The 24,041-nt window shown below is 34.0% G+C and overlaps 1 protein-coding gene across 14 annotated transcripts in view; it reads right to left on the bottom strand.

The window, feature by feature from the left end:
* The window catches only part of LOC108079770 (phosphatase and actin regulator 2), a 123,822-nt gene that overhangs the window by 7,553 nt on the left and 92,228 nt on the right, over positions 1 to 24,041 (bottom strand). For 9 of the 14 annotated variants that reach the window (XM_017174202.3, XM_070286025.1, XM_070286027.1 and 6 more), the window contains 4 exons: positions 3,954 to 4,196; positions 2,800 to 3,045; positions 1,922 to 2,291; positions 845 to 874 (listed from right to left, as the gene is read on the bottom strand). In XM_017174202.3, the coding sequence (XP_017029691.1) occupies positions 845 to 874; positions 1,922 to 2,291; positions 2,800 to 3,045; positions 3,954 to 4,196 (889 nt within the window). The remainder of the gene's footprint in view (positions 1 to 844; positions 875 to 1,921; positions 2,292 to 2,799; positions 3,046 to 3,953; positions 4,197 to 24,041) is intronic. The other 5 variants (XM_017174203.3, XM_070286026.1, XM_017174206.2 and 2 more) reach the window with 1 other exon arrangement.

Genomic DNA, 24,041 nt, shown 5'->3' with positions numbered 1-24,041 from the left:
TAAATTCTTACTTGAGAATTATAAAGTATTAGAAGAATGGTATTTAAAAAGGGTGGACAAAAAATCTTTCATAACTAAGACAAAAATGCTTTAATTTTAATTTGGAAAACTGTTCTGTCTTATTTATTATCAAGTTAATAAATCTGCTTACCAAATTTAACATTTTAAAAAATTCAAATTTTTTTCAATTTCTGAAAAATTTAATGATGTAACCCCTTATCAAATTTTCAAAAAAAAATTCCCCAAAAATTTTTTTCCTCCAAACTTTGCTAGAAAGACTCTCCTTTTCATGCTGATCAAGAATATGTATGATTTATAGGGTCGGAAATGACTCCTTTACTGCTTTTCAAGCTTCTGACTAAAAATACATAACACTCAAACAACGAAAATCGCACAAAAAAAGTTAGTAATTTAATAAGATAAGTGCGCCTTGACATAGTGTTGGTGATTGCTTGCGCGTGTGTGGGTGTAAGCACTACCAGTGTTGTAAAAGTTTCCAGCTTTTTATTTACTCAAAAAATAAAACAGAAACTTGAACTAAAATGCAGACGGATGAGGGAGAGAGAGTGTTAGAGTGCAGCAAAGTGCAAGGATACAATGAGAGAACATTTTTATATTGTTTTGTTTTGTTTTGTTTTGGATTTTGTGAGAGGATTACTTTTGGAAGGACTGCGGGGTAGTGTTACATAACAACAGTTAGGGACTAAGAGTGAAAGAGAGCGATATATTCTTTTTTTTATTTTGTTGTTGGGGTGCACTAAAAGCATTTTGCATACAATTTTTGTTTGGTTTTTGGGCTTTCATGATTTTCACATTACAAATAAATTAGCTAAAAATTGTTTACCATAGTCTAATCCGTGGTCGTAGTATTGGCCTGATATTCGATATTCGGTACATATAATTTTTGTTCAATATTTGTTGTTTAGTTGAGATAGTAGTAGTAGTAGTAGTAGTAGATATAGAAGTGGGGGAGTTTTGTTGTTTGTTGTTGTTGTTGTTCGACACGCACACACAAACGAATCGATTCGAAATCGTATATATGAAATATATAGAACAAACACAGGTTCAAGGGGGCAGACGGGGGGAAAAAAGAGAACAAATTTGTTATAGAAAATAGTTGGAATAACATTAAAAAAGAAAGAAAACAAAACAAAGAGGGATCTAGATCGTATCTTTTGGTGAGTTTTTCTTCGCTTTACAGTATGGAAAAAGTTGTGATTAAACTAGAGAGACAAAAGCAACTCTCTAAGCAAACTTTAGTTGGGTGTTTTTTTTTTTTTTTTGTAAAGAAAAAGCTACCAAAAAACGTGTGGGAGTTGTGGTTGAAGGTTGTAAGGAAAACGTGTTTTTAAGGGGCTCATCAACTGGGAATTAAGTAAAACGATACAAAATTTTGCTACTTAAAAACAGAGAACAATGCTGTTTATGGTAAAACGAGGAAGGCTAAATATTAAACGATTTTTTTTACATTTTAAATTAATTATTTTTAAGCTTTTAGGTATTAAAAAAATTAAAATCATTCTTCATTTTTATATTTTTAATGTAAATATAATGTTTAGATTTAATCTGTTGACTTTACATAAAGAATGAGTTGGAAATTATTTTTATAGATTTTCAGGCTAAAAATAAATCTTTTAATATTTAATATTTAACAAAAATCCAATAGTAAACCTTTTTAAATTCAATTTACTAATTTTTAAATATTTAAAAATGAGCAGGACATTATTCTTATAAATTTTTAGGTTAAAAATAAATGTTTTAACCTTGTAATATTTAAAAAAATACAATGTTAAACCTTTTCAAAATCTTTTGTCTATTTTTTACATTTTTAAAGCCCTCAAAAACCCTCCTTGTTTGATCCTAAACAGCATTGTTTCTTAAGAAATCCTCTAGAAATCATTTCCATTCAATTCCTACTCACTTGAGCGAATAGTTGTTGCCTGCCGCATCCTGACGCACCACCAGCGGACGCTGATTGGCCGACTGTTGCTGTGCCGCTGCTGCTGCAGCCGCTGCCATGGACCCAATGCCACCGTTGCTATTGGAAATTGCAGCCGCTGTGGCTGCACTGCCGGCTCCATGCTCCTGCGTGGGCGTCACCGGCGTGGAGGCAGAGGCTGGCATTACCCCACCCTTCTTCTTCAGCGCCGACTTGAGAGGAACTGCATTTGGTTTGGGCTCTTTGGCTGGAATTTCCTCGACGCGTTGCGTGTCCATCATGCGCACATGATTGCCACCATACGGGGCATACTCATCGTCCGAGTCGAGCTCATCCTGATCCGGATCGTGATCTGTACAAAAGGTTAAAGATTTTGGGAATAAGTGAGAGGTTTTATGACAAATCCTACACATGCCTTGGGGCTTGGGTTTTGAGGGACAAGGAGACAGGGACAGGCTTTGATTTTGGGATGTTGATATTTAAATTGATTTTTATCGATACGAAATCAAGTTAGATATCGATTTACCAATAGAAAAGAGCATTTTAAACAATTCCCAATTAAAAATTCCTTGGAAAAATATCATTTTCTGTTAGATTTGTTTTTCAATTTAAATAAAAAATAAATAGATAAAAGAAAGACTTTAGATTATAGCCACAATATCGATAACAAAATCCCCTAAATATATCGTTACATCACTTAAATATCAACATTCCCAAACAACTAGCATACATTATGAAGTGCGCGTTTTTGTTAATGAGCTGAGGGATTAGCTAGCCTAAAAGGTGGGTTTTTTTAAGGGTTTTTTTTGGAGAGGTGGGATTTGGATTTCTTTTTCGGGGATTTTAGGTATGGGAATTACCATCGTAGTCGTAGTCCTGCTGGTAATCCTGATCGTTAACAGCGCCTGGCCCGTGCGGTCGTCCAGCGATGAGCGTGGGGCTCGGCGTGGAGAACATCGGTGGCGGTGGGATCGGTCCGATCTCCGACAGCGGAATCGGTGGCTCTGGCAGCTCGCTGAGCATAACGCCCGGCGGCAGTTTACCGCCTGGATATGGAGGCGGTGTGCTGCCCGGCGGACCGCCCACCATTTTACCATCTTCGCCATCTATTTAGGGTTCAATTTGGTTTTTTTTTTAGATTTTAATCATTTTTGTTTGTGGGTTTCAACATTTTCATCAGTGTTTTCAAGCGGTAAAGGGAGCAGGCAGATAGAGATGGATATAGAATTGTAGAGAGAGATAGAAACAGAGAAATCAGAAAGAGATGGAGAGAGAGAGAGAGAGAGAGACACAGAGTGAGTGAAAGCAGCTCTTGTTCGCATCTAGCCAATGTGTGTGTGTGTGTGAAAGTGTTGTGCTTGGGTGAAAGTGACTGTTTTTGGGTGTGTGCTTTTGTATAAAAGGTGTACGAGAGAGGGAAAAGGAAACTGATTTTTAAAAAAGTATAAAAAATCCTGAATATTTATAGCAAATTTCAGATAATTCTTAAAAATGTATGGTACTATTTTGTTTTTATAGTAAATCATTTTTTAGTATACAAAATTGTTTCAAAATCAAGATAAATTATTTAAAAGGTACCAAGTATTATTTTATATTTATTATTTATTTAAAAACAGATTTTAAGAGAGATTAAAAAAACTCTGTAAAGTATTTAAGTAATAAAAATGACTGGCAAGTAATATTTTTTTAGTATTATTTCTTTAAAAAAGATTTTAAAAGAGAGGGATTTTAAATTATTTTATAAAAATTTCCAAGTAATAGAAAATTTAAGGCACCAAAATTAATTTTAATTACTTGTTTTTAAGCAAATAATTCTCTGAAAAGACTTTAAAGCTTTGTCCTAATAATAATAATTAGATATAACTCTTTCTAAAAATAAAATGCACATTATCTTCACTATTAACTTGATAACCAAAAATCAGTTTCCTTTTTTTTCCCTCCCCAATCCTCCTTTTTAATGACATAGAAAACTAGCTTTAAAAGGGCAGCTAATTCCCCCTTATTTCCGACTTACACATGTGCTCGTTGTGATAGCAGATGTTGACTCCGCGACGGGTCAGCTTGTTGGCGCCCGACAAGGTATTGGGTCGCTCCATTTTCCCATCCACCTGATGGTGACCACCTCCGCCGCCGCCACCGGGGGGCGGCAGCATCGAGCCCTGGATGGTGGGCTGCTCGAGATTGGGCGTGGATATTGTGCCATTGCCTCCGTGTTGTTGCTGCTGTTGTTGTGCATCAGTCTTGTCTTTTCTTGGTTCTGCAAGGGAAAGAAAAGAGAAAATAAAATAAAATAATGAGTCAAAAGCACACTAATTTATGTTTAAAGAACTATCCACTTGGCAGTTGCTTGTGTATATGTGTGTGTGCACTTGACAAGCTTTTACTTTAATTGTCGTGTGGCAGGACAGGCTTCTCCTTCGTCCTTTGGGCAGTCAGAAAATTGGCTGCCGGGCAGCTGTTCTTGCAACCACAAAGCTCTCACTTACACAGAGGGAAAAAGTCACAATAAACAGGTTTATTTTCCACAAGCAGTTTCCTTTTTAATTATCTCTATCAAAAATATTTTTCTATATTTTCTAAGGCTATAAATTAATATAGCAAAGACATTTTTATAGAGATACAAAAATATTTGGCCATCTACCAAAAATTATTTGCAATAAAAAAATATATAGAAATAAATAGAAACGAGAAAATATTTATTTTATTATTTTTATTTTATAACCCAATTTCCTGTAAAAAACAAATATTTTCTTTGAGTGCACAACATGTCCCTGCACTTTTTCACTCGTGTTCATTTTCTCCCTGCACGGGAGTAATATTTTTAATTGTTGTTAAAGGCTTAAGCGCGCTGCCAACTCTTCTCTCCGGGCGAAAAGCAGTTTGGGTCAAATTGTGGCAAGGACTTTTCCTGCTTTCGCCCCCTCCCCCGGGGACTGACACGGCGGATGAGCATTATTTCCTTGTTAAATTTAAGTGGGAAAAAGGTAGCCAGAAAAAGAGAGAAAGAGAGAAAAGAAAACAAGCCACAGTCCAACCGGAAATTGCCCCGAGTCCCAAAAATATATATTTTTAGAAATTATCCCATGAAACGAAAACTGGTGGAAAATATCTTATTTTCCGACTATTAGCGAAGATATTCGGGTGCCTTTGCAATTAAAATTCCACTAAAAGATCACTTACAAAAGCAATTAAAGCTAAGAAAATTCCAAACACTGATCGGTTGACAGACAGCCCAAGTCAAAGAGGGGTAAAATCCTGTGCGCACTAAATGAAAATATCTCCTACACACAGACATATAGGTTTATATATATAGCCATCACGCGATTAATTGGCAGACCAGAGACCAGCAAATTAATTCCAATTTTTCAACAAGTTGCGTGGCATAAACAAACCACAGACCCTGAATAGTGAATAATTCATTGAATATTAAATGAAAATGTGCAGGGAAGAATGTTTCGGTTTTCAGAGGGCGAAATAGTGTAAGTTTTGCATACCAGTTTCGGCTGTTAATAGCACGTAAATAAATATCAAAGCGTCTCTAAATACGCAGCACAAATTGGGTGTACAGAAAGAGAAATTTAAAGGAATTTTTTAAAGGTATTTTAAAGGAGAAGAAAACTTGAGTATTGTATAGAAAAATATTTGTAAATAAATATGTTTAGTATTTTATAAATTTAAATATTAAAAAAGGAAGAGATAAATTGCTTAAAAAAGTATGAAATAGCATTTGAAATTTTTTACGAAGCGAAAATATTATGAAGAAGGTATTTAAGAAATTTTAATATTTTAAAGAAGGTATTTAATTAATTATTAATATAAATATTATAACTGAAAAAAGCTTGTTAATGGCTAATTAAAAAGATTTTACAATTTTATAATACAAATTTAAATATAGCCAATTTTTTTTATCAGTAAAGAAAGTAATTACAACATTTTTACAAGATATAAATAACCGAATTAAATTTTACGAATAAAAGTTTTAAAATAAATTACTTGAAAATCCTAAAATCTAAGTCTAAATCCTTAATCTAAAAATCTAAAATAACGTTTGCAGTTTAGAAAATGAAGATTATTATTATTTAAATGATAAATATTAATTTTAAGACTGAATAATACTGTTAATAATTATTTAACAATATATATATTCTTTATAAAAACTAAAATAAAGCCAAAAAAGCTTGTACAAATTCAACGAATTCTTATTTAAATCAATTTTTTAATAAAAATTTGAGGCAAATATTTTAAATATTATTTCTAAAATTTCATAATTCATAAAATTCATAAAATATTTTCCCTGTGCAAAAGCCTTTAAATATATACCCATCAGAGGCGTGGCAATCGTCAGCACCTCGGCAAACTATTCAAAACAGATACAAATTCCTTTGGCTAAATGCCAGCCACCAAAACGACTTGACGTGTTTGCCTAAATATGTTTTTTAAACAAAAAAATCATCTCTCTCGCTCTTTTTTTGTTTGACGCCTGAAGTAATGAAATTCTTTTTCGCCCCCAAGTTCAAAATAAAAAGCAAAACAAAAAATTCAGGAAAAAAATCTGTGATGTCTGCTGTCAAAATGAAAGACCGCAGAGAGTGAAAAAAGAAAGCCCTGACTTTGACATACGCTGTGTGTTGTTTATTTATTGCATTCTCTATGACGGCAATGTACACAAAATGGAAACTAATGTAAAGCTAAATGAAAAACCAATTAAAATGCACAATCAATTATGCAAATGGAGATAAAATGTTTCCAGTTCGGCTCTCTGGGTAATTTATCAATTAGAGACCTGTCAGAGGCTGCTAAAATTTCAAACACAAAGTGGGCATATCTCTCGTTCAAATCAATGGGAAAAGCAAACTTCCCACACAGAGAAATGAAATACACCTAATTTTGTACTAATCTTTTGGGGCTAATCTCTGGGGAGTTTCAACTCTTGGGCTAAAGTTTTCCATGGCCTTTACTGGAATCTCTCTCTTGACTCATTTTCCCCCGAAAACCGAATTTTCCTCTTATCTGAAAGAGAACAATGCGCACACTAATGACATTAATTAAGCAGAAAGTTTGGCCTCTAATTAGCAAACACACACAAACACAGAGAGAGAGAGGCAGACACAAACATGGCTGAAATCATTAGACCCATACCCTTGGCTTGGCCAGAACACCGACACTTGAAGCACAACTCTAATCAATTATCCTTGGTGCGTCGCGCCTGCAATTACAATGAGTGAGGGGCAAGTCCTGCGGGGTAAGCAGAAAATTCAAAGAAAAACCAGTTTAGCAGCCCTCAACTTAAGTTTTGCCAAATAAATTATTTAAACTGCAAGTTAAATGCGATTTTCCAAAAACAGCCAAGTTAATTAAAGTTTTGCCTGCCACAATATGATTTCCACTCACGCAACAAAGTTTTTTCGTTTTTATGTGTTTATGTGTGTGTGTGTGTGTGTGTGGGCGACACAGTGACGTCACACGGGATTTGAATTCATGTTAAACGTAATGCGAAGATTTATTTATAATTCAACCATCGCTCCGGAAAATCAAATGTGGGAGAGGGAGGAAATACATTCAGCAGACAGCGAACAATTCGTTATGCAGCCGCCAACTAATTGCGCGGCGAACCCACACAATCGCAGAATGACAGGTACACAGAGAGAAAATTAATACTAATACTAAAAAATGTATAGGGGAGAGGAAAATTTTTTTAAAATAATATTAAATACTTTCTGTGATTTTTATAAATTTTTTTAAAGATATTTTGCGGGTATTAAAGCAGTTAATTTATTTAAAATATAATTTTAACTTCAAAAAACATCAAATAATAATATTTAATATTTGAAATAAGGACTTAAGGAATCACTTATGCTTTCTATATATAAAAAAGTAAGAAAAAGGGCCTAAAAATTAATGATTCTCTTCCTAAAAATATTATAATATGTTTTTAACTATTTATTATATTTTGTACGCTCTCAACTGATCCTAAAATGCTGTAATACATTCAGTTAATATCTAGAAATTTCAAGAAACCTTAAAACAAAATGTAAATATATACAAAATACCAAAAATTACATTTATAACCAAAGCATTTATTTAAAAACTTTATCTAAAATTATTTTACCTGCACAAAATTTATACTCAATATCTAGAAATTCCCAGAAACCTTTTAAATATTATTTTAAATAACAAAAATCCCCAAAAAAAACTTTATTTAATATTATTTTCCCTGCACAAAACTTGTTTCTTTCAACAAATCAACGAGAAGAGGGTCGAGAGATGAGGGCCCCTGCCAGTAACTGCAGGCAATGTGTGGATATTTGATAAATAAGCAATGAGCATTGTGTATTTGCGGTGGATCCAGCCAGGAGAGGAGTAGTCCTGGGAATGCTGCTCCTGCTGCTGCTGCAGAAAAGGCCGCAGGCAACAAATTTTCATAGCTCATTTTCAGTTTTTGCATGGCAGCCAAGCGTCAGAGAAGAGGACATTTGGGAAATACACACATATACGAATACGAGGACATGTATGTAGGCTCCTTTTTACTCAGAAACGAAGAGGGGGGAGAGGAGATTGACAGGCAGAGACAGTCACCCTCTTGACGTCACAACGAAATTACATTACTCATACGCCATGTGGCCGCAGCAGGGAAAGTGTAATTGAGAAATGTAAGGAATATCAGGCAACAACACGTGCATTTGACTTAAACCGAAAAACCCCGAGAAAAGAAACTGTGTGTGCATCTTGGCCTCCAAATTGCTAGGGAATTACAAAACTGCATCACGTATACGACACGTTGTGCCTTGGCAATTACAAGAAGAATGCCAACGGCTGTGCAGGCATTAAATCAACACTTTGTCACAATTCATTAAATTTAATTAATGCGGCTCTTTCCCTCTTTCTCCTCCCACTTGGGTCTCGTTAATTCAATGAAAAATGTAATGGAAATAATGAAAAATAAAAGGTAAACCATATCAATTTGGTTACATGTCTGTTCTGTCTGGCTTTTTAATAAAAAAGTATAACGAATGAGGGTCGGTTTCCCCCCCTTTTTGCAAGTGCTCTCTTGTGTCAGTTAACTCGTCACAAATTCAAATATTTCTTCCTTTTCTATTTGTCATTCGCCATTTCACAGTTTTTAGTGTTTGCCCAAGCGAAAAACATTTTCCACTCGAACGTTTTCCACACGAACACACATACACACTTGACAATGGCAAATAACTGGAGAAATTTTTATTGAATATATAAAAGCAGGAGAGCAAAGGGTTTCGCGCTTGAATATATTCTGGGAAATTGCCATTTTTGAGCAGGTAAACTAGGTAAGAAATTGTCTTTGGAAAAAGTTGAAGAAAATTTAGCAAGTATTTTGGAAGGGTTTTTGAAACAATGTTTAGGGTGAAAGAGGGGGATAATTCTTCTTTAAACTTTAAGGAAAATGTTATAAGCATGGTTTCTGATCTATTTACAAATATTTTTTACAATATGTTGATTTTAAAACCTTATGAATTTATTTAAAATCAAGTAAAAGTTAAACTAAATATTTTTAAAAATTTTTAAAATATATTTAAAACCTAATTATATTTAATAAAAAGTATTTTGGTGTAATACGAATTTTTAAACAATATTTACTGTTAAATAATAGATTATTCTTCTTAAAAATTTAGTTTGGAAATTTATAAAAATTAGCTTTGACCTATTTCAATCTACTTCTATATATTTTTTCATTTTAAAAACCAGTAAATATATTTAAAAACCTAAAAAGTAATAGCTACCAAGTGTTAAATACATTTAAAAACCTAATACGTAAGCACTACCCACTTCTTTTTCCTTAAAACCCACCTCACTTTAATTCATAAAGTAAACAATTATCGCAAAATTTATGAATGCACCTTAGCTTGGCTTCTCCTGATCTCTTGGAGAAATGTTTGCCCTTTCACCTTTTCACCTGCTAAGCTGTTGCTTTTCTTGGCTACATATAATATATATATATTTTATTTGGACTTCCATTAGCCAGCATATAAATTCAGGCACTTGGGCAAACCAGACACGACGCAAAAAATAAAATCCGCCGCCCAAAAGTACTCCGAACTTTGGCCTTTCTAACGCAGCCGTGTTTACTTTCAATATTCAACTCACGGTGAGTGGATATTCAAGTATATATAAAAAAAAAACGAGAAGGAGAAAAAAAGAAATACCCAGCATTCCGCAGCATTACCGCCTGAGGAGACGACACATTGGCCCACAATCAGTTTTTGGCCGAGATTGAAATGCGTTTGGCATTTAACAGTTTAATGCAAAAATAAACACATCAAACAGCGGGCTGGCTGCTGGCTGCTGGCGAGCACGGAGAACAAATACCTTTTCGTACAATTAAAAGTTTTACGCGGCAATTTTGGCCCAAAGGCAGCGTGTAAACAAAACAATGCAGCCATCGGCATCGCCAAATTAAAAGGCGATTAAAAATAAATTAAGTTTACCGTGGCAATTGTTATAAGCCAAATGGCAAACACAGCGGGACAGCGGGTGGCGGTGGTGGCGTTGTAACGTTTAACGTTGAATAATGTTTGAGTTTCAGTTTGAGTTTTCCATCTATCAAACCTCCCAGCATCCCGCTTTCCTCTCTCTCTCTTCCTCTCGTTGAAATGTACACAAAAGGTGAAGGTCGAAAGCCGCGGCCAAGGAAAACATTTTTTCCTTTTTTCCCCATTAACGAAATTTTTAGCTAGCCCCAAAGATTTGTCATCGCAATGAAATTTTTCTTTGGGTTCGACTACTTCCACTCGCAAAATAGAATTAAATTCGGTGAGGTGGCGATGCCGATTGATGGTCATCTTGAGTGCGGGCGATTGGATTTTTGGGGGGCGGATGCTTAGAAACAACAAAATCAATTTATTTTCATTAATGCAATACGTTTAAATATAGACCTCGAGCTATTTATTTTTATAGACTCTTGGCTAATACAAATGGCTGAGATTTTGTATTAATAAAATGGGTTTTGGGAGAGGGAGAAGTAGATATTCTCTTAGTAAAATATTAAAAAAATATATTGTTGCAGCCTAAAAAAAACTTTAAAATATTATTAATATTGTAATAAAGTTTATTTTAAACATTTTTATAGCAAGAATCTTTATTGGAAATCGTTATTAATTAATATTTATAATTTGTTTTAAATAAAATTGCAAAAAAATGTATTAAAAAATATAAATTAATTAATATATTAAATAAAAATGCTGAAATTTGTATAATTAAAAATTGTATAAAAAGTAGAAGCAATTTTTGTTGCAGAATATTATTATTTAACATTTTCTTTGTCATAAAAAAAGTATTAAATATCTCTAAATAATCCTAAAAACCAAGAAAATTCCTTTTTAAACCCCCTCTTTAAAATCAAAATAAAATATTGTTTAAATTTCTTTTTAAAATAAACACCTTTACTATTTTTAGAAGGCTTAGCAAGAACCCAAAAGAATACCTATTTTAGGCATTCTCAAAAAAACTGCTTGAATTATTCAAAGAAAAATCACTTAATTGACTTTTTTCAGCACTCTCTTGACAACAAGTGTCAAATATTGCTTTTTCGAAACGCAAATGATGATGATCGTTATACATTAAGACTTAATGACAGTTGACGCTCGTCGGCAGCAATATATATTTATATATATCCCATTTTCTTTTGATTTAGTCTAGAGAACTTGTCGCGGATATTTTGTTTTATGGCTAGGAAAAATTAATGTCGCATTGTTACCTCCTCTCAAACCAGCATTTAATATGTATTTTTTTTTATTTTTCAATTTGCTATAGCTAAAAGCTATATAGATATTTATCTACATATATTTAAGTACATATATTTATGCACATATCTGTGGGCTATATAACGCCACAGATTTATGTGACGGCAAAAGAGGCTACGAAAATTGTAGCTCTTCTACTTTCTTAATTTGATAGATGAAATCAGCACTCAGTTATGCACAGGGAAATAAATATAGAAATGAAAACAAATGAGCAGGCGAGAGCCTTAGCAAAAGAGTATTAAATAAATTCATTTAAAAGGTTAGAGAAAAGGTGCGTAAATCTGCCGCTTTTACTGATTTATGGCCCAGAGAAATTGTTGCATATCGTAAAAAATGAGGAAAGCATAAATAACATTTAATTTAAGCTTGAACTCGGAGCTCGGCTGGGAAACGACCTCCGAAAAGAAAGAAAATACAAGAAAAACAAAAAGGGAAAGCGAGAAAAGTTGATGAAAAACCGTTTCGACAGAAGCCCCGCGCATAAAGAAATAATTGGTCGAAAAGAACAAAATAATGCCATAAAAATAAAAATCAACAACGTGCGAGAAGGAAAAGTTATGCCAAAGTTCGGGGTCGGCTTCAACTTGAACTGCGGTTTTCGAACATAATCAAAGACTAACAACAAGTGCGGGAGGAGAGGAAAAACCGGAAAGTTTACGAGCCGCACACTCGACACATGGACAGCTGCCTCCCTAACCTACCCCCCCACACACACTCACACACACACTTGGACGTACACACGCTCCACTGCGGTGTAAATTTTATAGATGCGCCGCCCTGAAAAGTAGGCAACACCAAAATTGCAAATGGCTGCAAAAAGCTGCGCGAAAAACACAGAATTCCAATTAGAGATGTGTGTGTGTGCCTGGAAGAGTCGCCATCGAAAAGCAAGCATTTTCATTTTCATTTAATTGGAATGCACAATCTCGGACTCTTTTTTGGACTTTTAGTTGCCAGCTCACTTAACTTTTAATTGGAAATATGATAGAGTTTACATAAAGTTTTAAGCGGAATACTGATGGCAATATAGGCAGAACAGGCTCTATTACCAAATTTGGTGGAAAATTGTTTTAAAATGGAATTTTATATTATTATTTCAAGTCAAATGGTAAAGTAAATTCTTATTTAAATGTTTTTTATCAAAGAAAAGGTACTTTAAGTTTCAAAATTCCATAACTAAGTCAAAAAAGCCTTAATTTTAATTCGGAAAACTGTTTTGTGTTAGGTTTTATTAGGCTTATAAATCTGCAAACTTAATTTAAAATTTTAGGAAATCCGAATTTTGGTCGATTTCTGAAATTTTTAACGATGTAACCCCTTAACAAAATTCCAAAAAAATTACCAAAATTTGTATCTGCCCAAACATGTCTAGATCGACTCGGTTTTGAATGCTGATCAAGAATATATATGATTTATAGGGTCAGAAATGGCTCCTTTACAGCTTTTCAACATTTTTTTACCCTTCAAAGATATAAAAATATTTTATAAAAATCAATTTTCCCTTTAAAAACTCCATAAATCAAGTCACAAAATTTCTTTCTCTGCCTAAACAATAGTCCATCAGCAACTTGTCGCCCTGTCAAAGTGAAAACATTTAAATGTAACTCATTAATCAAGCACAGCTGCTACCCCAAGAGTGTCTAAAGAGGTTCTTCTCAGATTTATCTAGCAAATAACCGGGATTACACACTCTCAAACTCTCGACACAATCACCTGTCATAGGTCGTTGTCGTTCGTCTCGATTGCAAATACTTCAACTTGAACTTGTAAATCTTCTTAGGGAAAACCTTAGGAAAAAATTTTTAAAAAGGGACACAGGCTTAAGGGAAAGGGGAACTCATCAAATTGGATTTGTTGTCTGGGCAACAATTTCACACGGGTGTGTGTGTCTGCCACTCGTTTTAGCCGATTTCTTAGTGATTTCTTAGTAGAGTCTAGGTCTGGAGAGGGTTTAAATTAAATGAAAACCGTGCCCCGTAAACGGCTTGAGGAGAGACAAGGCGAAAAAGCGGCTCCAAGCGGCATTAACGAGCCCCAGGGCTTAAAGGGTGGCTAAAAAGCCCATGAAAATGGGGTGTGAGATTGGGGTTAGGGATTCTTTTTTTTTTTTTTGGCAGGTTTTCCCGTTGTGGCCTTTAGGACACGTGGTGCGAGTGCCGAGTAACAGTTAACGTCACTTTAACACTGCCAAACGAGTTTCCCTGGCCTGGGGCCATATTTTCCGAAAGCACAAACCTTCACTCGCAGGGGCTGAGCCTGAACCTGAGCCCACACTTATAGGCAAACAGCCCAAAAGCTTTTCACACCCAATTGCTGAAACTGGAACAACAAAAACAAAGCCACCAGCTGCAGGGGGAAAACGCTTAGGAAAGGCCACACAGCACAGCACAGCACAGCCTCTGAGATGAGTTTTCCCAGTGTGTTTGTGTTTCGTACGTGCTTTTAGCTATTTTTTTGTTATGTTTAAGGCATACTCCGAATTATGATTACATTCTGCTGCTCACTCGGAAAGACAAACTCATGTGTCTGAGGGTTTTTACAGTAGGACTTCATTTAGTAAGACAGAGAAATAAGAGAGCAAGCTTTGATAAATATTTTATAATAATTATAATAATATTTAGTACCCTATTCAGTTAGTTTTCCTTTGATTTTAGGTTCTAGAGAGCCTCAAACTTTATCAAATGAAATTTAAATTATAAAAAATTAAATTTACTTCCCTTTTATCGAGTCTAGTCTGTTTTTTGTGCCTCCCCAAAGACCTTATCGAAATTGAGCAGACAAATTGCTTAGCTAAAATAGGTTTAGATACCAGCTTCCCCCCTTCTAACAACAAATATCTTTTGTTTCTTGGTATTTTTCGGCTGCGATTCCTTACTCTTCTTTTTTTTTTCATTAAATTTTCGCGGCGTTTTTCCGGTAACAAGAAAGATTTCCTGTCATGTGTGATGTTCTCCTACACAAAATAACAAAAAAAATATATATAATAATGCTCATAGCATAGTTAAGGGCGTTGGCTTCAATCAATAGCTGAAGGTCACACCAGGAGGAATCCTTCTTTATTTCCTTTTGAAAAGAAAGAAAATGATAAGCGTCCTGTTAGGCACATTAATCATACGCCATGTGTTGCGCCTGTCGCAGAGCAATTAGTTTCAGCATTTACGGCTTGAATTATGCATAGGAGCAGCAGCAGTCGGCCCTTGAGATCGTATTTATATATACAATGCACAGGGAGAATATTTATTTGAATATTTATAAGGGAAATGTATTATAATTTAAATGAAGAAAATAAGAAGCTGCTTAAATAAAACTTTTAAAAATTAACTAGACAGAAATTCTAGTTTTATTTATTCAAAAATCTTTATAACTTTAAAATGTAAAGCCTTTTTTAATTTCTCTCTGTGTTTATTTTTTTCGGAGAGCATCTTTAGGCAGTAAATTGCTTTAATTGACAGCGGAAGTGCCCCGAATAAAACATTTTTAAGGCTGGCGATGGCGTCGTCACAAGTGTGTTAGAGCCTTGCAATAAATTAGCCATCATTTTTTGCCCAACGGATGCCGGCAAGGTCATCTCTTTCTACCATATAATAATGACGACAATCATCATCATGATGATGATAATGATTTGTTGTTTGTTTTGGTTAGGAAAAAGAAAACACAAGACCAAGAAAAATCTGTTGACAAGAACTTGAGCGGGCATTTTTTGGGGACAAAATGACATAATTAAAAAGAAATAATTTACTGCCTTTAAGAGGGAACTGAAAGTGAAAGTAATAAACATAAATTTAAGCCTCTGGGGGGGAAAAGGAAGAGGAGCAGTATCCCAAGGATTTCCGATTCTCTAGGGCAAGCTGCTCTACTGCTGACTGCCATGATTGATGGCCAAAAGTAGAGCAAAGGCTTTGTCTTATGTAAGACTCAAGGAGTAGAGTTTATTTGGCATACGAATTGTCATCAGCTGATGCCATCGAAAGATATATTAATGAAGCTCTAAGAAAGATGATTGATTGTTTGTGAGTTGCCAAGAGAGACAATTGTTGATCAGTAGGAGTCCTCATTAGGAATATTAAAGATTATTATTTTCCCCTTGTTCAGTGATAATATCTTTAAAGGAAATTGTTTTATGAAAAACGAGCGATTTATAGATTTATAAACATTAAAAACAGGAAATGTGGCTCATAAAAGGCCATAAGGGTTTATTGATTTTTTCAGTTTAATAAACAAAAGAATTTAATTGAAATATTTTTTCAAATATATTATAAATATAAAATAAAAATTATAAATAAATTTTATTTAAAAAAAAATAAATAAAAACAAAATAAAAATAATAAAAAAATAAATAAATACAAAATTAATAATAAATAAAACAAATAAATAAATAAATAATGAATAAAACAAATAAATAAATAATAAATAAATAAATTAAGAAAAATAAATAAAAATTAATAAGCAAGAAAAATATAGAAAATTTTATAAATAAATTCTAGAAAAATTATAAAAAATACTATAAATAAATTCTACATAAAATGTTTACTACCATTTTGTCTTGAATTTATTTATAGTATTTTATTTTCTATATATTTTCCTTGCTTATTTATTTAAAGTCGTTAAGTTTAAGCAAAATACCCTGAATATTTATTCTAGCTGCTCAGGAATTTAAGCCAAAGAAATAAAACATATGAATTATGTCCGCACATTAAAGAGACAACATCGACCGAAAAGAATATATAAAATTGAAAAGGAAAAAAGCAAACCAAGAGCTAACATATTTTCAATGGCGTCAAAGAATTCGAATGTCGAGAATTTTTTCAACCAAATGAATCACGGCAACAGAGGCAGCAGAGAAAAGCGGAAAATAAATTCCCGCTCAATGAGTCAATGTGTCACAAGAACAGAGGAGAGCAGCATCTCTTCTGCTTTTAATTATAATATTCATTAAGCTGGCAACAAAATTAACATGTTATAAATATAAATACGCAAAAGAGGAGAGAGAGCAGAGACTAGGCACCAAAAATAGCAGCCACAAAAATATATATATATTATATAGATAATAGATGTGGCAAATAAAAACACAGTTCATTAACATGTAAAGACTTTGGGGCTGCAACAAATTGCCAACACATTTTGCCTTGCCGAAGGTGAAGTTCATTAAAATTCCGCGTCACTCAAGCAACCAAAAAATACTACAAAAACTCAACGCCAGCGATTGGGTGAAGGTCGGAAAAATAGTTGTGTCCCTGCTCTTCCTTCATTATCTCTTGGCCAGCATCATCATCATCATTATGGCCATTAGCTTTAGCTTTAGCTTTAGCATGTGCGGACAAACGGCTGGAAATTTGTTTGTCCGCTCGGTTTGTTTGTTTTCCTTGGCTGACTGATGGCGGGGCGTCATCTCTACTCTCACTTGATGACGTACCCAGGCTTTTCCACCCCCAGTTTTTCTCTGTTTTTGCGTCTTTTTTATACCTAATCTGTATTTTGTTAGCTGACGCTGCGAATGTGCGGAAATGCGTCCGCCACAGAAACGTCATTTGGGATTTGAGATTTATCTTAGGAAAAGTAAATTTTGATTGTCAAATAAATAGCAGAAAATTAATTTGATTGGAATTAGATCAATAAATCTTAAGGAGAGAGCCAAGACTTGGTCAATACAAAACTAGTTGAGCTGGAAAACCAATAAAAAAGAGGCTAATATACAGAAAAACCAGCTACAATATAATATTTTCAAGCTAATAACCAGATAAAACATTAAAAATAGGAAAACTAAACCACAATTAAATAAAAAAGTAATAAATAAACATTAATCTGGGATTTAAAACAAATTAATTGTCTTATAAACCCAATTTTTATGTAAATTTATTAAAAGTTTATACAAGAAAACCTTATCAAGGCAGCTTAGAACAATTTTAAATTTAAACCATTAAATTAAGCTTTATTAATTCCATTTAAAACAATTTTATATAGATTTAACTATAACTGAATTCAAAGAAAAACCACACACAATTCATTCATTAAATTAAGCTGCATAAATCCCAGTTAATCCTTGGCAAAAATAAAGCAATTTTCCTTGGCCCATATACAATTGCCTGGGATCACGCAATCAGAACATAATATAATAATCTGTGGAAACCTAAATGTATTCTTATTGCCACTCAAGGTAAATTGCAATGATTTGATGGAAAACCTGAAGCACACACACACACAAACAGTTCAGCAAAGTGTAATTAAGACACAATCAATCAAGGAAGGAAAAGTAAAACCTATACTATATAAAGTATAGAAATACTTCTCACTAATTGAATTCAGAAAATTCCTAAAAGGACCAACTTTGATAACAGCTTAATTACTTGATAACCTGAGGACATCGACATGCTGGCTCTTCATTTATGTAATTAGTTTTGTTTCAGATAGCACCAGCAGCAGCAGCAGCAGCAGCAGCAGCAGGAGCAGCAGCAGGACATACATACATAAATTACCATAAATCAAAAGAGAAAAAAAAAACCTAGCCCAACCCTGATGATGACGGTTAGTTAAGCGTCCAGGAGGAGCAACTTTCCGGCCAAAAGTCAGCGCTTGACAGTCATTAGTCATATAAAAACGAACACAGATATGTGGCTGGGGCCTGCCCTGATGTGGGTCCGGATGATAATGATGACAGCCAACATAGCCACAGGAAGAAAAAGTAGGGCCGACAAGCCAGATGATAGTCCGTGTGACCCCCCATCAAGATCAAGGACAGGCGCTAAAATCAAAGCCACAGAAAAGCGAAAGGCCAAAAGCAACTGCATTTTATTTGCGGCTCTGGGGCTTGTGACCTTGGTATAGGAAAGGACTCGGCCTTGGCATCAAGAGGATATGGCTATATACAATTTTTAGAGGTAATTTATAACAAGAAAAAAGAGCAGTTTAAAAATGAAATATATATATTTTTGAAGGTTTAAAAAATTAAAAGAATTTTTAAATTATTATAAAAAAAAATAATTTTTAAGGCTTTAGGGTTTAATATAAATTATAAATACATTTAAAGAATTTTAAGGAATTTTTTAATTTAAATTAAAATTAAAAGTAAATATTTTTGAAAGCTTTTAGAAATTAGTTAAGTTTAAAATTTGTTTTAAAAGCTTTTTAATGATTTATTATTTTGTATTATTTTTATAAATTTTTTTTAATTATTAATTATTATTTTTATTAACTATTAATTTCCATTTTTATGTTTTTTATCTTTTATAAATTTTTAAAACTTATCAAATTTCTCTTTTTAAACCATTTTTTATATTTATTATTAATTTTTAATTATTAATTTACATTTTTATATTCTTTATCTTTTATAAATTTTAAATATATATCAAATTCCCCCTTTTAAACCCTTTTTCTCTGTGCAAAAAAACGCACAATGAAAGTGAATATTATGCAACGAGAAAGCGAAGCCACAGAACCACGACTAAAAAACCTCACAAAAAAAAAAGATAAACGAAATCTGTAAAAGGTTTTCCTGTACTCTGTGCTTTTATATAGAGTATATATATATTTTTTTATTATTTCGCTGGCATTTATCTAAAGGCCTATCCCAGGGCTTCCCTTTGTGACCGAAGCTGGCGGAACTCAAGAGGACAGACACCTGGCAAAAAGGGTTAATTAAAGTTGAGCTACGCCCACGTCCAAGGTGAGCAATAAATTTTATGGTCTCTACAGTTTTGTGCTTTTCATCTGCTCACGGGAAAGAGGGGTGGGTTTACCAGGATTTTCCCCACTAGATTTTCTTGTGAACTTTTTTTTTTGCTTCAGGTTTAAAGTATATTTCACAACACAACATATTCCCTTTGTTATTTACCAATATTTATTTCACTTGTTCTTCTTTAAGCGGCTTACACACAAAACCCTTTTGACAACTTTGAAGTGGCACTAAACAAGCAAAGGAAAGTGGCTTATAGGAAGAAAAAATAAGAGAAAAAAGGACAATACTTGAGTGGACAAGGAGTGGACCCAACTTGAAATACAAAACGAGCTAGAGAATAGAGCAAAAGTCCAAAAGGAAGTCGACTTTGAGTAGCAGGAAATTACAATTTTAACCCAAAACAGCAGCAGTTCAGTTCAGCATTAAAATGAATTACAATAAAAAGTAGAGACACGACCATGAAATACCCAGGCTTTCGACAGAAAAGTGTTAAATACTTAAGGGGAAATATATTTCTCAGAGATAAGTTTCTTATTTATATTAGAATTTTAATATTTTTTAAGGGAGAAATTATTGATTTGAGATCAGTTTTTTATTTATGGTAAAATTTTACTATTCTTGGTATTAAAAATATATTAAACCCTTTTTAATTTTGTGGAATTTTACTATTTTCTTGTTTAAAAAATATTTTCTAACCTCTAAAATTCACTTTAAAAATCTATAAATTTTATTCTTGTACAATTACTGGGTATAACAACAAATTTAAGAAAGCAAGGCCACTTTATGTAGTGCCAAGTCATCTGGAGCAGAGGAAATTCCACTGCAAGGAAGTCCTTAATTTGTTTGCCTTTCCTCTGGCCTTCCTCATTCCTCATTTCCCAGTCTTCTTTACTCTTCTCCTCAGCGTTCCTCCCATTCCTTTCTGCTCCTCCTCTCTGGCACATTTTCATTTGAATTTTTAATTTCGCCACGCCCACATTCTGTGACACTTTAAGGCATTAGTTTGACACGGGCGGGGGATCAGGGATCCTGGCCATTATTCCAGCAGCCAGGATATGATTCTCTGGCATCTATTTAAGTGAGTGCAAACTTTACCCAACATTACGTAATACAGGGCAAACATTTTGCAAATTTTCAACGCAAATTGTTGAAGGCAGGCACAAGCGCCCTCTGAAAATCAAGGAAAAACACGGCCACGCGTCATGAATTTTTCTCCTGGTGAAAATTTTATGCAAAAACACAGACACAAAAAAAAAAGCCCCCCAAAACGAAATTGCAGCCAAGCGAGGAGAGAGCCTCGCTTCTGGTTTCAACGTTAGTAAATAAAATTTTCACTGGCATGTGCAACCAGGCAGGGAAACAACCAGCAGCTAATAGAAAGAATTTTATTTCATTTCATTTTATTTATATAGTAGGCACTTTTCATAAATTTCAGCCCCATAATGGCTGGCGAGTTGATTTTAATTTAAAGATTAGCATTGAATTATTTAACAATGTCTGGCAGCAGCAGGCAAAAAAGAAATTTGAATTATGTGCCATGGAAAATTATGCGGAAATTGTGGAAAATGGAGGCTCCACCTCCTCTTCCAGAGGCTTCAACATTGATATATGGCAGTAGAATTAGTAGAACATGGCAGGGTCCTTGGTGCGGTTCGTTTAACTGATTGTTTGCTTTCACACACTTGTTGCAAGGAGGAGCTTGTCAAGGAGCTGGGTTTTTACTTAAAAATTAAGGGAAGTTCTAAAATAGGATTTTGGGAAGGAAAATAAGGTACAAAAGTTCAGGAAAAACTAGAGAAATATGTGTGTAAAGATGGTTAAAGCCAAAACCAAAACCTTAACTTGTGGTTTAACTGCTTAAGGTTGTTGTAGAACCTTGAAAATTCCCAAACTAAATAAGAAAATAAGGTTGTATTTTATATACATATCTTCCGGAAGTATAACTTTATATTTTCCCTGGAAAATCTCTCCTTGAATTGGCCTGGCCAACAACAATTAGCCTTCAAGTGTGCACTTAAAAAAAACCGCAAAACGTTAAACGAAACGAAATCACAGCCAAGAGAAAGGCAAACACAACCGCTTTTACACACGCCCCAAAGAGATACACACACACCCTCCAACCCACCCTCCAACCCACCCCCAATTCACACACATATGTGACAATACACACACTCGCACACTCGTCAAAAGGCAAACAACAATACAAACAGCAAATACGGCCAAAATCCACGAAACCAGAACGCGACAATTGCGCTTTGTGTTTGCGGAAAATGTGGAGAGGAAACTTGGGGCGGTGGAAAATGAGTAGATAGAGGGTAGCCTGCCTGAAGGGAAGAGGGTTATAAAGGGGGGCAGGAAGACGTGATGGCCAGCGGTATAGCACTGCCAGTGGCATGCGGCAAGGACTGTCCTTCAACAAAGTTGACCTTGCACTTGCCACTTGCTGCTGATGCTGCTGCTGCTGGCTGAATTTCCCTGTGCCGGATGTTGATTCTCTCATCGCGTTTTTCCCGGTTGCGTTTGCACTTTCTGCCCCATATCTCCTCTTTTTTTTCCCTGTGGTGTGCAAGGACGCGGCAGAACCTGATAAACAGACACCAGCACACACACACACACACAAGCACGCCTCACTGCGCCCACGTGCCGCATTGGAAAGTGCGTGGAAAGTTGTGAAAACCAACTCTGAATTCATTTTTAATTACATATTTTTGTGGAATTGCAATGGCAAACAAACAGCATACATTTTTGTGAGTCATTTTTTTGTGCTCTCTTTTTTTTTGTTTGTTGAATTTTTGGTTTTGGAAGGCAGCCAAAATTAGGAATTGTTACAGGAAAATAGTGGTTGGTAAGCCTCAAAGGAAAATATGAACTAAAAATTATAAACTTTTATATTTTTAGAGACTTTAAAATATTACTAAAATATATTAAGGTCTCTAGAAATGTAAATGTAAAAAATATCATTCTTTAAATTTAAAATAATACTTTTTTAAACATTTTACTTAGGATAAAGCTCTAAAAAATTAGAAAAAACAAAATTTGTAGAGTTTTAACCTAAATAAAATAATTAAAAATATATTTATTTTAAGTTAAAGCATAATATTTTTTATTTAACCCTAAATTTATGATCTTTTAAAAATGTTTTAATAAAAAGAATAAATTAAGGAACTTTACTAATAATTTAAATTGAATATTTAAGTCTCTACTTTAAGCTAAAGCATAAGAATTTTCTAATAAGTATTCCCAAACTAAAAATTTAAAAACCATTTAACATCAATTAAAATTCAATTATTTCTTTACATATTTTATATTTCAATTGCAACTTCAATTACCACTTTAAATTCCCCTTTTTTCCCTTGTGTAAAAGCACCAAAAAACTATAAAAGTAACAACCCAGGAATGGCAATTTAAATGCTGGCCCCAAATAAGTATGCAACATTTGGCATTTTGTATTCCTATTTTTTGTGCAAAAAGTAACTTCATTGAAATTGTTTAGCAAAAAGTTGTGCCAGTGTTCGGCAGAGATATTCCACATGAAATAACTCCACTCTGCCAGCAAAAATCATAAATAAGCTTAGTTTGCCATAGTCAGCGGGTCTAAAAATTTCATTAGATTACTTTCGCTTGACATTTTGTGCATTTTCACAAGAAATAAACAATCTCCGAGAAAGAAAAAGGAGAAACAAGAGGGAAAAAGTAAGAGAACTCCTGACACTTTTTCATTTTCTCGAGGTATATATATATCTTTTCGATAGTTGTCCTTACTTTGTCGTGACAGATAATTGATTGCTTCGCTGCCGCATTTCAAATTGATTGCAGCAAGTTTAAGAGACTTTTTGATTGATTACCTGGTAGTTTTTTGTACTAAATAAACTATATATTTTATCAAAAATCCAGCTTAAAGAAAGCGAAACTCACCTGCAAAGAAATAAGATGGAAATTCAACAGTTAGTTATGTCAATTTAATTAAACAAGAAGCCTTATAATTATGTAATTATAATGTTAATCGGCACAATTTTGTAGCAATTAATTTAATCTGGCTTCTGCCTGATATTTTCATTAAAAGCTTCGCTAGTGGCCACATTTGAGGCTTCATTTAATCGAGTTAAGAGTGAGAGAGAGAAAGGCAACCAAAAACTGTCAACAAAGCAGCTTAACCCGCCCACAAATCGTCACCTCATTCTGCAAAATCACAAAAAGTTTCAACAAGTCACGCATTCAATTAAAAGCTTCCTGCTTACTCGGAGTTTTCCCCCAAAAACCCTAAGCCCAGCTTTTCATCGCCCCCCCCCCCCTGATGATGACTCTGCGTTAATGTTTACGGATTATACGAAGCCAAGGCAAGAAGAAGCCCAGGAAAAATACAAGGAAAAATACAAGAAAAAAGCTGGCTCTCGCATAATGCATTTAATTATTAACTCGCTCAGTGCCCTCGCGGGATAATTCAAAAGTTTTTCCTTATACTTTGGCCCACATTAGCAAAATTTCCTTTTGCCTCGAGAGGAAAATGCAGTTTGCAACCTTGAGTTGTGTTCACTGGTTTCACTTTACAACATGTGGCCCCAAATTTCTCGTTACAAGTTTGCTTCTAAAAGTTGGACAAGTTTCAATTAATTGCCAATTAATTTCAAAGAGTTCCACACAAAACTTGGCTATTGGT

Source organism: Drosophila kikkawai, chromosome 3L (genome assembly GCF_030179895.1).
Source record: "Drosophila kikkawai strain 14028-0561.14 chromosome 3L, DkikHiC1v2, whole genome shotgun sequence".
Classification (NCBI taxonomy): Eukaryota; Metazoa; Arthropoda; class Insecta; order Diptera; family Drosophilidae; genus Drosophila; species Drosophila kikkawai.
The sequence above is the reverse complement of the archived record's forward strand: the minus strand, read 5'-3'. Positions and strand labels throughout refer to the sequence as shown.